General features: G+C 38.2%; 1 protein-coding gene across 1 annotated transcript in view; it reads left to right on the top strand.

Annotated features, from left to right (window-relative positions):
- The first annotated feature begins 1,723 nt into the window (after positions 1 to 1,723).
- Positions 1,724 to 15,935, top strand: part of map2k6 (mitogen-activated protein kinase kinase 6) — a 33,745-nt gene continuing 19,533 nt past the window's right edge. The window contains exon 1 of the mRNA XM_081392482.1: positions 1,724 to 2,582. Within this exon, the coding sequence (XP_081248608.1) occupies positions 2,495 to 2,582 (88 nt within the window). The 5' untranslated portion in view covers positions 1,724 to 2,494. The remainder of the gene's footprint in view (positions 2,583 to 15,935) is intronic.

Raw genomic sequence — 15,935 nt, 5'->3', positions numbered from 1 at the left:
TTGAATGCAGGGAAGAAAACGTTTAATGTGATTAAGACTAATGAAGTGCATCTCCACTGTCCTTGTAATGTATTGTAAGTTAGAGGTTTACTTCGGTGGAAAAGTGTCAAAAATAGTCCACACGTACGAAATTAAAAGGAAGGTTCAGTCAAAAAAGAAAATTCTTAATAATAAAAGTCATTATTTACTCACCCTCATGTCATTCCAAATCTGTATGACTTTCTTTCTTTCAATCAAACACAAAAGGAAACGTTTTGAAGAATGTTAACGCTGCTCTCTTATTCAGTGAACGTGGAAGGGGACCAGGAGCTGTCAAGCTCTAAAAATGACAAAAATACCATAAAACCTCATTAAAAGCAGGTAATATGAGTACTGTGTGAAGAACAAACTGAATTATAAGTTGGAAATTGTACCTTGTAGCTGTGGTCACCATTCACTGACATTGAGAAGAGCGGCTTGGAAATTCTTATGAATATCTCTTTTCGCGTTTCACGAAAGAAAGGAAATTGTGACAGCATTTTGATTTTTGACAAAATTATGACTTTAATATAGGCTGTGACACACTTTGTGTCCCAAAGATTACTCATATCGCAGGTAATTTTCAACTCAATTAGGCAGAAGCCCTAAATCATGCAAGTATAATCATGTATAATCAACACAACATCCTTAGTCCAAACTGGACTCATTGGTCAAAGAAAGAGAAAATGAACAGATTGTTTTATTAAGCATTCATATTGTATATTGTAAATAATATTATTATGACTGAACATAATTTTGCCATAATACCATTATTTTTAACATTTAAATTTCCATGGTGCTAAATATAATGAGAAATATCACATCTCTTTCAAACCTGTAATGTCTTGAAATGTCACACGGTTGTTTAATATCTAAAATTCTTAGTTAGTTGTTTTTTCTGTATTATCTTATCTTTATGCCCTGCACACTAACTTTTTTTAGATCAGTTTCCTTGCATGTTGGGATCATGTGTATGTTCAGTAGGCTATTCACTCTCCTGTGCAGACCACACAATAAAATAATAATGATGCTTATTCATGAAGTTTGAGCCCATCATTGATTATGAGGGTAAAAGAAAGAAGAGAAAGGCTTCAGACACATGGTCATGGTCTTCGGTTCTTAAGAGGGCACGCTTTAATGCACTTATCTGCGGAGATGTAGCCTATGTACACTTAAGGCTTTTCCCATCAAATTGAACTGAATAATCCTTATATATTATTCATATTATAAATTAACCATTTTAAATGAGTAAAAAAACTATAGCTCAATAAAACATTTTGTTTAAATCTCAAACACAAATTTAAACCTTTAAATTTTATGAATATGAATCACATAAACTAATTGGTCAATTCCCTTGTTCCATTGAGATTTAGGCCTGTACAAAATGCTTTAGGGTTTTTTTTGTACTCGTTTAAAATTTTTAATGAATAATAATATGTAAGGATTATTCAATTTAATTTGATGGGATTTTACTATTAATTGAAATGCGTAAAAAAGTACAGTAGAGGGAAACTCTCAAGTAGGCCACCAGCGACAACTGTAGTCCTATTCCGACCGAAACGGTTCTTTTTACTGAATCAACAACGATTAACGTAGTTCAATTAACAAAAGAACGACTCTAATGAGTCGGTTCTTTTAAGTGAATCATAACCACTTCTGAATCAGGGGCGGTTATAAATTAATCTGTCGGAATCAAAATCAATCAAATAAAAGTTTATTTATAAAGCACCTTAAAAACCGGAGTGTACCAAGATACTACAATTTCAAAGGGATAAGACAAAATACAATATAATACAAATAAAGGAATATATTTTTTACCACAATTAATGGCAAAAAAAGAGAAAGAATTGGATTAAATAGATTTTTCATTTGTAACATCTGAAAATGATTTCTTGTAGCGACTGTCCTAGGACAAAAGGTAGGCTGCTGAAATAGTTTATAAATAAAATAATTAGAATATGAACAAGAACTTGAATTATTTACGATTGTTAACGAAAAAGAATTAGCCTACACTTGCATAATGAAGTCATTCATCATTCAATTCCTCAAGTACTTCACTGACACCCTGCTTATCTGTCTGAAATACCATATCTGTCTGCTAGCCCGAAAGAGTCACATTAGCATCTGGCCCGCTCCTCCTTTTTCCCCGGCGCACAACAATTACGTGCAAACTACCAGTCCCATGATCCCCGGCGTCGTCAGGCAGGAAGAGCGTGTGTTAGCAGGGGCTCACACTGATCCAAGTTAGGAGCTTTCAGCTGCTGGCCTTGGCCCATCATGTAAGTGCCTGCCGAGGTTTCGTTGCAGAGCGGTTGCAGAAATCTCCCCGTTTTCGTTGCGTGCAATTGAAAGGCCAGCATTTGCACGGAGAACAAGTTACCCGACGCCCAAAGGCTCCGAGTGCATGAAGATCGGGGCTTGTATTTTGCACCTTTGTTGCAAACAAGCCCGCTTGAAGCCTCACTGCGAGGGATAGATGGAAGGAGGGAGCGACAAGGAAGGCAAAGTCTTTTGTGCGTCCCCTTCCCCCAACCCAAAAGGGGAGATGTCCGTGCCAAAAGGAGGTAGGTACTTTTTTTTACTCAACCGAACCGTGCAAAACCTCGGAAATGCAGGCAGCGTTGCATGGCTTGCAAAGTGCACGGCTGCAGCTTCATCGTGGCCAATGCATTAAAAGTTTGATGGCTCAGTTGCAATGCATGTTTTAATGATCTGCCCTTTTGCAGATTTACTGGGAAGGCGATGCTCTCCTTAGACACTCGCACAGGCGCTATTTGCATTCTTGTTCTACCACGATTACGAAAAGAAACGCCTTCTTTCCGCGTTGAGGAACTGCCTAGCCAGCAATGCAAAAGTGATTGTGCAACGACAGCGCGCTGCTGTCCGCACCCGACTTATTCACGCGCACGAGGCGATTTTCTCTCGAACAATGTTCGATTGTGACGTCACGACGGCCTCGGTTTCGTTCTGCAGATTAGATTCGTTCGTACAACTTCTGCCGTGGATGCATGCGAGGTGCATTAGGTAACACGAAACTTTGGCCGACGGTTGAGTGTGCAAGTGCAACGGGGAAACAGGGACCTGACAGCCTGGTCGCATGCCATGTTGAGCATGCAACAATTTTTATTAGTTGCGCGTAATGGAAAATTATTCGGACGCTCTGTCATGCAAGCTTTGTTCCAGTAGTAATGCATAGGTAGAGGCTGCAAAAATAAGGAGCTAAATATAGTTTTGTTGCTGCAATCGGTTTAAGGAACAGGGTTCAGATGTGCTACACAAGTCTCCATGCAAAAATATTCACAAACCCTCAAGCCAAATACTGACAGCGTTGTAATTAAAGTCACACAATTTATAAAACGACTTGTTTAAACCGGGTCATGCACAATCATTAAATTCGTTTTATGCTAATTTGATGCATGCATTTCATATTTTCCTCTTATAGTGCCATGCTGCATCAGACTAAACTCTTGAAATGACCCACCAAGTTGTGTGGCAGTCAACCATTGTTAAGCTTGTCTAGTAACTTCTACGTATTATTATGCATTCAAAGAAATGGCATGCTAAAGTCGATTGTACCAAATGTAATTCAGACTTGTTTGCGTTTTTTGTCTTTTCTTCCAAATTCAGAAAGGCAGAAAAATTCCCAGGCAAAAGTAAATGGTGTTTACAGTGTATCTCTAGACCCAGGCCAAATGAATTTAGTGTATAACAAAAACCTTCAGTATATGGAGCTCTGTCGTACTGGTGCATGTTTCAAACTTTTCTACTATTTACATTTTGGAATTTGCACTCTGTTTTAAGGCAAAACAAGTATAATAATAATAATTCAGACAAAAACACACGTTTCCCAGCCCTGCACTTCTGGACCCCTTAATTACACTCCATGGAGCCTTTGCAACATATCTAATGTCCTTGCTCTTTTCACAGAAGCACTGTATAGAGCCCGTGTGTGAGGTTTCTCACACCGTGGGCCGAATCAACGTACGCACACTAGCCCAAATTAAAGCTACGCCTGGCAGCTGTTAAACTGGGTCCATTCCGATCCATGCAGGGACTGCAGTCGAGAGCGTTTAAATTCTGTGAACAGAACACTCATGAATCATATATTAGTAGGCGTGGTTCAAGAATGTTTGATTCTGACACCCTAATGAGGTGATTTTGGCAGCATTGAAAGAGCAGTAATTGTGTTGTTGTATAACAGTGACACACCTGAGGAACTAAATCCTTATGAACCAACCCCTCCGTCATGCAAACAAACACAGCCTTTACCTGTGCATGAGGAGCTGGAAGGGTTCAGGTAATGGATTGTGAAGGGCAATGTTTAAGGAATACTAGATGGAATCCATCTTAAATATATTGAATGGGGACTCTTTAAAGGGATATTTCACCTTTTACTCACCCTCATGCCCTTCCAAACCTTTGTGCACGAATATATTTCAGAATGTTGTTTTGGACCCCATTGACTTTCATTGAATGGACAAAAACGTTTTGTTTCCTTTTGTTCCACAGATGCAAAAGAATGTTCAGTTTTTTTAGTGAAGTATCCCTTACAATGCAATCATGTTAGGTGGGGAAAAAAGTTGCTTTTTTATGTAAAATGTGCAGATTATAAAGAATTTATGCTTGTCAGTGTCCTTCCATGCATTTTGTTATGAAGCATACATGACACAGATTGCAGTTTTTTGTGTGTAAATACCTTAAAGGTGCATAGCTCAGAAGGAAAACTAAAAGTCTGATTGCAAAGTTGATTTGAAACAAACAGTACTTTTAAGGGGATGCGCGTCGATGTTTTAAAAGTTGACCGCAGTTTTGGGTGGAAGCGATTTGTTGGAAGAGCAGCTCCAATTATGTCAGTGGGGGTCTATCTTCTGTTTTTTGGGCCCTGGTTCATTGAGTTTGCACTGGCTCCAGTGGTGCACACAGTGAATCGATGTCCCCTCCATGCACAAGGCCTTGTTGCCGTCATGTGCAATTGTCACGTTTGTCATGCTAATAGACCACAGAGATACTAAATCCCCTATTTACGACTGCTCAATTGTTGGTGACCGTCCAGCCTTGCTGTGTTGTTTTGATGCAATAGTATGAGGATTGTTTCAAGCATTGTGTTGCTGATCCCCCTCAGACCTTTCACCTTACGGCTGTTTGTGTGGAGAGTACGGCCATGCCGTCCCGTCTCTCTCCAGAATGCTTTTGCATGAATGCATGCTGCAATTCAGGGCATGGAATCCACACTAGGTACGTGCATGCAAATCACAGCCAGGTTTGCGTCCCACTCTCTACAGCTAAGTGTAAGCAATACATTGCATGCGTTTTATAAGCAGCTAAGCTGTGTTTAAAGGGGTAATGCCAAGCCTGGGAGTGTCCTCCTGCTGAATTGCTTGGGAGTGACCAGTATGATGACTCTATTGGCTCTCTGGGAGGCCCTGTCTAGAGGCCCCTCTCTGTCTGTCGTTTTGTTTTCTCTCTCTCTCTCTCTCTCTCTCTCTCTCTCTCTCTCTCTCTCTCTCTCTCTCTCTCTCTCTCTCTCTCTCTCTCTCTCTCTCTCTCTCTCTCTCTCTCTCTCTCTCTCTCTCTCTCTCTCTCTCTCTCTCTCTCTCTCTCTCTCTCTCTCTCTCTCTCTCTCTCTCTCTCTCTCTCCCTCTCTCCCCTGTGGGATGTGAGCTATGCTCGGTCGCAAGAACTGCATTCTGACATTGATCCATCTTATTGCAGACTTCTGAATAATTGACCACTTTTAGGGTTTTCTCTTGAAGGCAGCCAGGGTGTCTCTTACCATAGAATTACCAACAGTGTTGCTTTCCAAGAAAGGACTGCATTTAGCTTATTGTGATCAGGGTGTGAAATGCATTTCTAAAAAAGACGTCGTCTACCTCCTTAGATGCCTCATATGGGGGCAATAGTATAATTGTGTTTTAAAACCCCCAATTAATTGAATTCTTATTTAGATAGATGTCTTTATGAAACCATATTATCTATAAACCTGTATTATAATCCGTTTTTACAGTAATATGTAATGCAGTTAAAAATCAGATGTTTATAAATTCTTATTAACATATATAAGAATACTAGCCTGGCAAGCCAGACCTACATCAAGATGTTTGGTCTGGCAACTCACCATAGACACGGCTCAATCCGAGGGGCGGGATAAACGGCTGTCTTTCAAATTCCCTCTGCACGCAATAGGACAGCGCTTCAACCAACCAGAGCGTTTTCCCAACAGCAGAGCTAGTTGATAGATTTAACTTTTGCCATTTCTGGCCGGCAAAACTACGAACACATCTTCCTTTTTTTTAAGAATGACTGAAGTGCTGTCGCGGACAAAGCCGATTCGAAAGATGTTCGCCAGCAGCAGCCGTCATTCTTTGTTTTCAAGTGGCAGGTAACCGTCGCAACTCTGTCGTCATTATGTTAAGCCCGCCTACTCTATACACGACGTGATTGGCCTGACCCAATTTAGGTTTTTGCAGCCTGAAAGTCAATGGAGAGTTGCTAGACTGCCCTGGCTACAAAATACATTTTGCTGCCGCTAGGGTGCGTCTAGATTTCTAGGCTATAAGAATACACTACTGTTCAAAAGTAGCGTTCTGGAGTCAGGACGTTTTTTTTTTTTTTTTACAAATTAATAATTCAAAGTGATGACGATAAAATTGATCACACGTAACCGTAAATAATGTTGTAAAGTAGGCTATTTCTAGTTCAAAAACGTTCTATTCATCAAAGAATCCTTAAAGAAACGTTTCACCGTTTCCACAAAAATATTAATCCGCACAACTGATTTCAACATTGGTAATAAGAAATGTTTCTTTAGCAGAACATCAGCATATTAGAATGATTTCTGAAGGATCATGTGACGTAATGATGCTGAAAATTCAGTTTTGCCATCACAAGAAAACTTTACATTTTAAACTATATTAAAATGGAAAACATTTAAATTGTAATCATATTTAACAATATTACTATTTCCACTGTGTTTTTGATCAAATAAATGCATTATCAATAATATATAATATATAAAATATGATTATTACAATTGATTCCTGCTATTCGTCGTTGTAGGACATAGTCTTGTAGACTAACTTATTTGATTTGTTTGAAATTTGTGTTCTCGTCTATCAAGCGTAGCGTTAGTTCTGGCAGGTCACGTTAGTCAAGCTCGCATCAGCTGATCCACATCTACCTATAGGAATACGACACCTATCACCGCAGGGCTCGCAAAATTTCAAAATCGCTGGTAGCCCTTCGGGCAGCCACTCTCCAGATTTTGGTAGCCCGAAATGAATTTTACTAGCCCAGATAAAAAGACAATTTTATTAATGTAGTCAAAACACAAAATATCAATAAATATGCATCTGGTTCTAACTGAACTGAAAGGTGTGTGACCAGTATGTAAAATGAATCAGTCTGTGTCTGTGGCTCAGCCCCCAATGAGGGTATGATAATAAAAAAAAAAGTAACACTTTAGTTTAGGGTCTAATGCTCACTATTAAGTTTCATTAACCTGCAGATGGCAGGGTTTTATCATCACTGAGGTCCCGAATGTGAGGTAGACTAGTTAGGGGGGTTCGGGGGCACCCCTGAGAAAATTTTGATTTCTCTGATCTACATATGTGCATTTTAAGATGTTTTGAGGGCCAAAAAAATTGGATAACAATAGCTTTAAAACCATGTAAGTGGGCAGCTGATTATTTTTCTCTCCTCATCAGCATCACACTCCTATTCTCTTTGTTTTTCTCTTGCTCTGTCTCTTCCCCTCCTAAAGCTGAGCTTTGACTGATATAGGCTTTTCATTTTTGTCTGTCAGTGAAGTAAACATAGGGTCAACTGATAGGTTGATTTATAAATCATTTTCTGAGACGCATTAATTTACTGAAAGCTACTAGGAAAGCTAGGTAGCCTAACTAAGTTATTAAATTTATTCACAGTATGTACACATTCATTATTGATCTTATTCCTAACACAGGGCTTTATAATCATATAGGCCTAGGTCCTACATTTAAGGTTATTAGGGGGTTAACATTTTTTATTTCTCTGATATGTCCATTTCAAGACGTTTGAATGCCAAAAAAAGGATAAGTAATAGCTTTAAAACAATGTCAGTGGGCAGTAGATTATGTGTCAATACCTGCTCTCTCCTCTTATCCATCACTCTTTCTTTTTCTCTCAGTCTCCTCATCTTGCCCTGTCTCTTCCCCTCCTAAAGCTGAACTTTTTTAATTTACTGAAGGATACAAATTGTATATTAATTCTCAACATGTACACACACATTCATTATTAATCTTGTGCCTAACATGAAAACGGCTTTGTTAATGCTCTAATGTCCCCTCACAATGACAGTAAACTAATTATTAGTCACGTTACATAGGCCTATTTTCAGTTCAAAATGGCGAAATTCGACAAAAGTATATTCGTTTGTCTGATTATTTTTGTCTATCGTTTCATATTTATGACCTAAAAAAGCTGTCAAATATGAAATGTTTAGTTTAGCTACTTGCATCTTATCTCGCACTTGACCGTAAACTGAAGCGTCAGTTAGTTGCTCTGCTCAAATTCGCGCTCTGCAGCTTCTTGTGAACATAAAGCCCGCCTACTTCGATTTGATTGGTCATCTAAAATATTCTGACATTGACAGACCAATGAGACTCAGATAAACACACACACACACACACACACACCTTTCTGACGTGCGCTCTGCTCTGAGCCGCTGCGGATTGAAGATGAAGAACGCGCTGAATCTGATTATAACAAGACTGACGCGAACACTATTTTAGATAGCCCGTCGGGCAGGCCGGTTATGAATTTTGGTAGCCCGACTGGAAAACACAATAGCCCCGGGATGTCGGGCAGGCGATTTTGCGAGCCCTGCACCGTATACATATATAAGCTCCTTCAGTGTTATCAGCAGGTATCGCGTTCTCAGGAGCTAATTACCCTCCTCCATCCCCAGCTCCTCCTCTCGTCAGTCAGGATTTGACATTCTGATTCCCCTTGAATCAGAACAATTATCGAATATGTTGTGCTTTTAAAATCTTGAATTAAATATATTTGCAAACATTCATGTTGGTTCTGTTCTGTTTACCCCAAGGGGGGTTATTGCTGCTCTCCCTGCTCTTATCCATGCTAGGCTGCATGGATGCGCAGGGAGTTCTCGCCCAGAACCGAACCATACCGCCAATCCAAACTGTATGCAAATTGTCAATCATATTCCTGACAGAAATATTTTCATAGAGAATGTGTGCAGAAATGTCTTTCACTATGAATGAATAAACTGTGTACAATACCGACAGAAATGAAGTTCCTGGTGATGATGCTATTGTAGAGGGTGATTACATCATGTATCCTTATTTAAAAAAAAGATTTAGTATTTACAGCACCCAAGGGTGGACCCTTCTCTGCAGGGGGCAGTAAATTGCTTTCTGTTGTCATCCAATGAAGCCAAAATGTGTTAGATATTAAGGCAGCCCTTACTTGACCCCACATGTTGTGTAAAACTCTCTTGCATGAAGAAAATTATATTCTCTTCCTGCAAATGAAATTCTGTGGTGCAAAATTCTCCTTATGAAAATTATGATTTTATTAAAGCCTTTCATATTTCATAATAAAGCTTGTAACATTAAATATGCATTTCTTTATATTGTGGAATAATTTGCCGTAAGCTACAGCCTGCTTGCTGAATTTAAAATGGTGGCATCTTTAAAAAAAATGGTGTCTTCTCTAAAACACATCTGTTTGGTTTTGAAAATGGTGTATGTCACAATCAATTATGCTAAGTGCTGAATAAAAGATTTTACATAGAGACAGAGCACTTAGTGTAACTGCGGCAGTGTTGTGGAAGATGTTAGGGTAGATATTGAGTAACAGGTTGAGGACTCCACCCTCTGGTAGCCCTTTGCCTTGCTCGAATTCTGCCAACCAGATCATGCATCTTTGAATTGGTACGCCTCCTAGTATCTTCCTATGCTTGGAGAAGAATATACAATACAATTTCATTCTAGAGTTTAAAGTGGACCTATTTTGGTCTTTTTCTGAGTCTTGATTTTGTTTTTGGAGTCTACCAGTAAAGGTTTTCATGCTTGAATTTTCCACACATTTTACATTGTTGCAGCACCTCTCTTCTAGAGGTCGACCGATAGTGGATTTTTCCGATAACGATAAGTTGGACCACGCTGGCCGATAACCGATTAATCAACTGCTAGATTTTAAAATGGATGCTGAATGAAAATAAACACAACACATAAAATAGTGCTGAACTTTATTACAAAAATTAAAAATCAGTACTGAACCATGAAAATGTACTATACTTTTTAAATATAAAAATATTAATATATTAATTATGCCTTGATCATAGATGTTAGTTCATAGTGCTTTAACTAATGTAAAGAGAACTTTAAAGTGAAAATGTTTTTAGTAAATGTTGAAATAAACAATGAATAATACTTTTATTAGCCTTAGTTAATGTTAAAGTTGGACTCTTATTGTAAAGGGTTGCCATTTTGTATATATCCAAACAGTCTTGCTAAAGTTGGCCATCTTTAAATATCTACACAAAGGCCATAGCATTGAAATGAGATGCGTATGTATATTGTATGTATATTCTTACACTTTATTTGCTTCTATTTTAGAACACTTGATGATCTAATCAAAATAGCTAAATATGTATTGCAGTCAGTGACGATAAAAAAAAGAACTGAAATTGAATGCATTTCTGATGTTTGTTTCTGTTGGTTGCATGGTGATACAGTTTGCTTTCTTATGTCACTAGCTTTAAATATGCAACTTTGCTGCATAACAAATGCATAAAAACGACCAGCTGGATATAAACTAATGCAAACATTATTGCATTATTAATTAAACATTTGGGTCGGGCTTGCGTATGTTTTTGTCACATTGTTTTTTAACCACTTGAGGTATTAATGTTAGTCCTCTCAGCCTCGACGGCAAACATACTGCTGTTCTCCACTAATGCAGCATCTAGTCAACAAATTAATTACTTTATAATGATATGAAAATGCATACGGTTTTACTGTACAACATATTGTTTCATTGTCTGTTTTAAATCCGCATCTAAAGTGTCCCGCTCTGTGCAGCGCACTGCCTCGTGTCAAAACAAACACCAAGAGTGATAGTTTTTATTTCGCCTGTAGAGGCTGCTCTCGTACTGTGTAATGACAGCGCATCCTCCAGCAAAGGACGCAACCCAGAAAAACTATCGGTATGGATTTTTGCCGATAACTGATTGCTAGCAAAACCGATAAATCGTTTGACGACTTCCCAGTCTGCCAGTAACACTCTGTTTAGTTCCTGTCTCTCTGAAGCCCCTCCTTCTGAAAAATGCAATGTGCTCTGATTGGTCGGCTGGATCAGTGTGTTGTGAAATGATCAACCGCTTTGTTCCGTAAATGCCATCCCCCTTACTATAACCGCGAGATTTAAAACACACACTAACTAAACTCAACCAGGCCTCCCCCTTTTTTTGTGTATGCCTTGGGCGGGAATTATTTAAATTTTAAATGTAACTTAATGTAATTTAAATGTAAGGGGTTGTTTAAAAGCAGAGGGATTATGTATTCATAGGTTGTATCTATTCATACAACAAAATATTCTTAGGGCCATGAAATTTTGTTGAAAATGATCGTTTTACGATCGTTTTACGTTTTTTTTTTTTTTTTACCGTGGCGGGGAAAGCGATACATGTCATTTGCTTTTCATACATCTGTGCACTGCCAGAATATGAATGCAAAATAGATATAAAATTACATTGCAGTTAAAGGTAAATTTATATGGTGCAAACATCAACAAATGGACCTACAAAAATAACTGTTTTCAAACAGGTTTGATATATTAAGCCAATGTTGCTCTCTTGAGCTGGTCTTCTATCCCAAGCTGCATCTATCTGGTTGATGCGTATGCACACTTTCGTTCAGACATGTGTCTAGAAGTGTACAAGTGTAATGGCGCGGACCATGCTGTTAAGGCAAACTGTTTTGTTAAATGGAATTACCCGCTTGACTTTGAATTTATAACATTCACAGTTACAGTAATAGATCAGTAAAAAGTTATGCACTGTGGAAAACATTTCTCAACAAGCAGTTTCTCAGGGCTCACACGGCAACTACACAAAGCTCTATGATCTACGTTAAAGCAATTACATATTGCTCCCAATTTAGCTTGTGCACTTTCCACTCCAGCTCGCGCTGTGGTCCCTGCCATTCAAATGCATATTTTACATAGAAATGTGTTTTTAACATTGTGTTTTTCAGTAATGTGAGCTCAGTCTTTGAGGTTTTCAGTGCTGTGCTGCAGCAGCACACATCCAAAACATAAATGAAATTGAATGAAACTCTTTGTTGATTTAATTTTCTTTTTAACAGCATTTTCTATGTAGTTGTTTCAGCGCTAATGTTCAATCTTTTCATGTTGTTATTAAAGGCCAACTACTAGAATTGTACATTTTATTTTACCTTTTATGCAACCTTTAAAGGTACATTGTGTAATATTTAGGAAGATCTGTAGACAGAAATGCAATTTAATATACATAACTATGTTTTCAGTGGTGTATAAAGACCTTACATAATGAACCGTAATGTTTTTATTACCTTAGATTGAGCCATTTCTATCTACACACCGCCGGTCCCTTACACTGAAATAGCTATTTTGCGCCAAAATGTTTCTATAGTAGCCCTAAACGGACAAACTACTACAGAGCGTGTAACAATAACAAGTAACAATAATATTCGCAATAACATATCGTTTTACTGAATAATAAAGTAAACATAATTTCTTAAAGCTACACTGTGTAATTTAAGTTGATTCTTAGCAAAATACACTTTGTTCTTTTCAAAATGATGTGCTCATTAATGTGTAATTACTTTTACCAACTAATCAAGTATTCTCGTAAGCGAGAATACTTTTAGAATACATACGAGCGAGTCGCTCGAATGGCGGCAGCCATTATATTCATATATTCATATTCATATTCATATATTCATAATATTCAGTTGGTAGTCATAAACAATTTCACCGCTAGATGGGAGAAAATCCTACACAGTGTAGCTTTAATTTATCTTTGTCAAGAAACCTCATGGCTTAACTGGCTACTCTCTGCTGTCTCAGACGATGACATCTTTTCCCGTCGGCCACCGTAACGTTTGTTGGTTGCAATTCATAACCTCACCACTAGATGCCTCTAAAAATCACACACTGCACCTTTAAAGGGGCTATATGTAGAATTCAGAAACCCTTGTTATTAGCGACACCGATGGCCGTTAAGTGAACTGCAGCCAGCAACTAACTGCTCGTGCCTCCATTCGTGCACACACAACGTACAAGAGACTGAACATGATTCATGATTCCGTTATCTATCTCTAAAGATGACATGTCATTCCTGGACTGTCCCTGTCAGGACAGAAGAGGATGCAGTGACGACATTCGTTCTAAAGCAGTGTCCCCAGCTGCTGGAACCCAAAGGTTCTGCCATCTTTGGAAGTATAGAGTGTCTTACAAACTGCCAGCGAGGTCAGAGGGGCCAAACAGCCGGCAGCCCAAGAGAAGTTATTTTCATCTCTCTCTTTCTAATTCACCGGCCCTCCTCCGGGTCCCTGAAATTCCAGTAAAACCCTTGGGATTGTTGAAATTCTGAGTGGGATAGTGAAGGACTAGAACTGGTTGACTTGGGTTTTGTGGACTGCAGACACAGTCCTGGACAGATGACAACCAGTCAAGCAAGCTACATCAATCGGGTCTCAGGGGTCAGTCAAGTTCATGTTACACCATAGTAGGGAAACACGGTGGATTGTCCCCGATTCGCATTGCTAACAGTCACCTGAGTCCAAACCCTCTGTGTTGCGAATGAAACGGGAATAAGGCATTTGATTTATTCAAACGTGTTTTGAAGTTTCTATGCAGGCATGTCTGACATACCTGTACACCGTGTGCTTTTCATTACACTTGAAGGCTGAGTTTAAGGAAAAAAGAAATTGGTATGTGCCTTCACTTGTTCAACATAACATTGCCAACATTAGTTGTCTTATTCAAACTGTATAAAAATATAACCGTTGCAAATCTAGGTGTGCAGAAATTGAACTTAATTTACTTTCTGTACAATTCCTTTGTTTCCTGCCAATACAGCATGATTATGTAATCTATTGATCTTTTTTGCCTCTTCTCACTATCTTGTTTTCCCTATGCAAGCACTTTGTGTACTGATATTATGTGCTGTCCAGTCATATGTGTGTGTGTTTTTGTTTACTGCTATGGGAACAGTGGTTTTTAGGTCAACCTTGGGATTTGACTATGGCTGGTTGTAGCTAAAAAATTAATGAAAAAGTGCCAGCCTTTTTATATCACTGTTGTTATGTAAACCAAGTCTATCAAAGTCAGACTGAAGTGCCTTGAAACGTGCAGCATTTTTCAATGTGTTGATGTCATTTCCATTGAAACAGGATCGAACAGCTCCTCCCCCTTTCTACAATAGCCAATAGTGTTTAAGCCGCAGTTTCCTCCTAATCGCTAATTGATCCTCCTAATCTCCTCCATATCGCTTTAAAATACAGCATTCTGTGCAGTGTTTAAATAGGGCCAATACGTTTTCTGGTTTGCACCGACTCGCGCATATGATCCGCTCTGTGCTATCGTGTCTCGGGACCGGAACAGACTATGTTTGCACTGCGGTGGTTCACGTGACATTTACGTGAAACCAGACCTCATTCGCCGCAATGAAAAGCATATTTACACTGTCTGAATCGTTCCCTATATAGTGCAATGTGCCATTCACCATAAACTCTCAGAAAAAAAGGTACAAAAGCTGTCACTGTGGCGGTACCTTTTCAAAAGGTACACCTTTGTACCTAAAGAGTGCATTTAAGTCCCTCAAAGGTACATATTGGTACCAAACGTGTACATATTGGTACCAAACATGTACATATTAGTACCTAAATGGTACATATTAGAAGTTAGAACCCTTTTGAAGGGTACTGTCCCAGTGACAGCTTTTGTACCTTTTTTTCTGAGAGTGATAGTAAATAGTAAATGTGTGAACAAGTGACTGATTTCAGCCGCAGCTACAGCGTGTATATATAATGTAGGGGGCAGGACACTTCAGATTCTAGAGAGCATTTGATTGGACAAAAAATCAGATGAGAAGTTTAAGTGCAGAGTGAAGTCATTGATCTATATTGGCGACAGTGATGGACTAAGTTTTGAATTCTTATCTTGTAAATGCAAATTTTGTAATTTTTTCGGAGCACACTACAGTAAGGCTAACATATTCCTACTAAAAGCCAAAAAACTTCCATTTTTATTTTATGGGAACTTCAATTTTTTTTCGTTAATTGAAAAAAGCTAAAATAAAATACAAATATTGAACATCAAATATGAATTCTAATTTAAAATATGAATAAATACTAGAATAGTATATAAATAATACTAAAATAACACTGGATTATATTCAATACGTCTATATACATTTACTTGTATTTAATGCAAGAAAATGTAATTCAAATTTAAAAATGCAATGGGTATATAGGAACAAATGGCAATGTTCATTTTATTTAATTTTTTCTTTATAATATATGGAAAAAATTCTTAATGTTGAATCAGAGTTTTGATTCAATTCAATGAATCCAACTTTTGTTTTGCATTTTTGCTGCACAATAAGCAATAAATTATTTATGCACAATAACACGATTGCAATTTGCAATAGCTTAAGTTAATATTGCTAGCAAAATCAAATCAAATATATTGTGATGAATAGTCAATGTGTTGCAGGGCTCCAGACTAACTTTTTTTATTAGGAGCGCTGTAGCCCCTGACTTAAAATTTTAGGAGCGCAAGCAGAAAATTTAGGGGCACACCTTCACATTTTCCCCCTAAATAACTATTACAGACAAATGCTTTGATAATAAATAGATTAAGCGTACAGA

Source organism: Scardinius erythrophthalmus, assembly GCF_964197995.2.
Source record: "Scardinius erythrophthalmus genome assembly, chromosome: 18".
NCBI classification, from domain to species: Eukaryota; Metazoa; Chordata; class Actinopteri; order Cypriniformes; family Leuciscidae; genus Scardinius; species Scardinius erythrophthalmus.
Note: the sequence above shows the minus strand (reverse complement) of the source record. Positions and strands in the feature narration are given on the sequence as shown.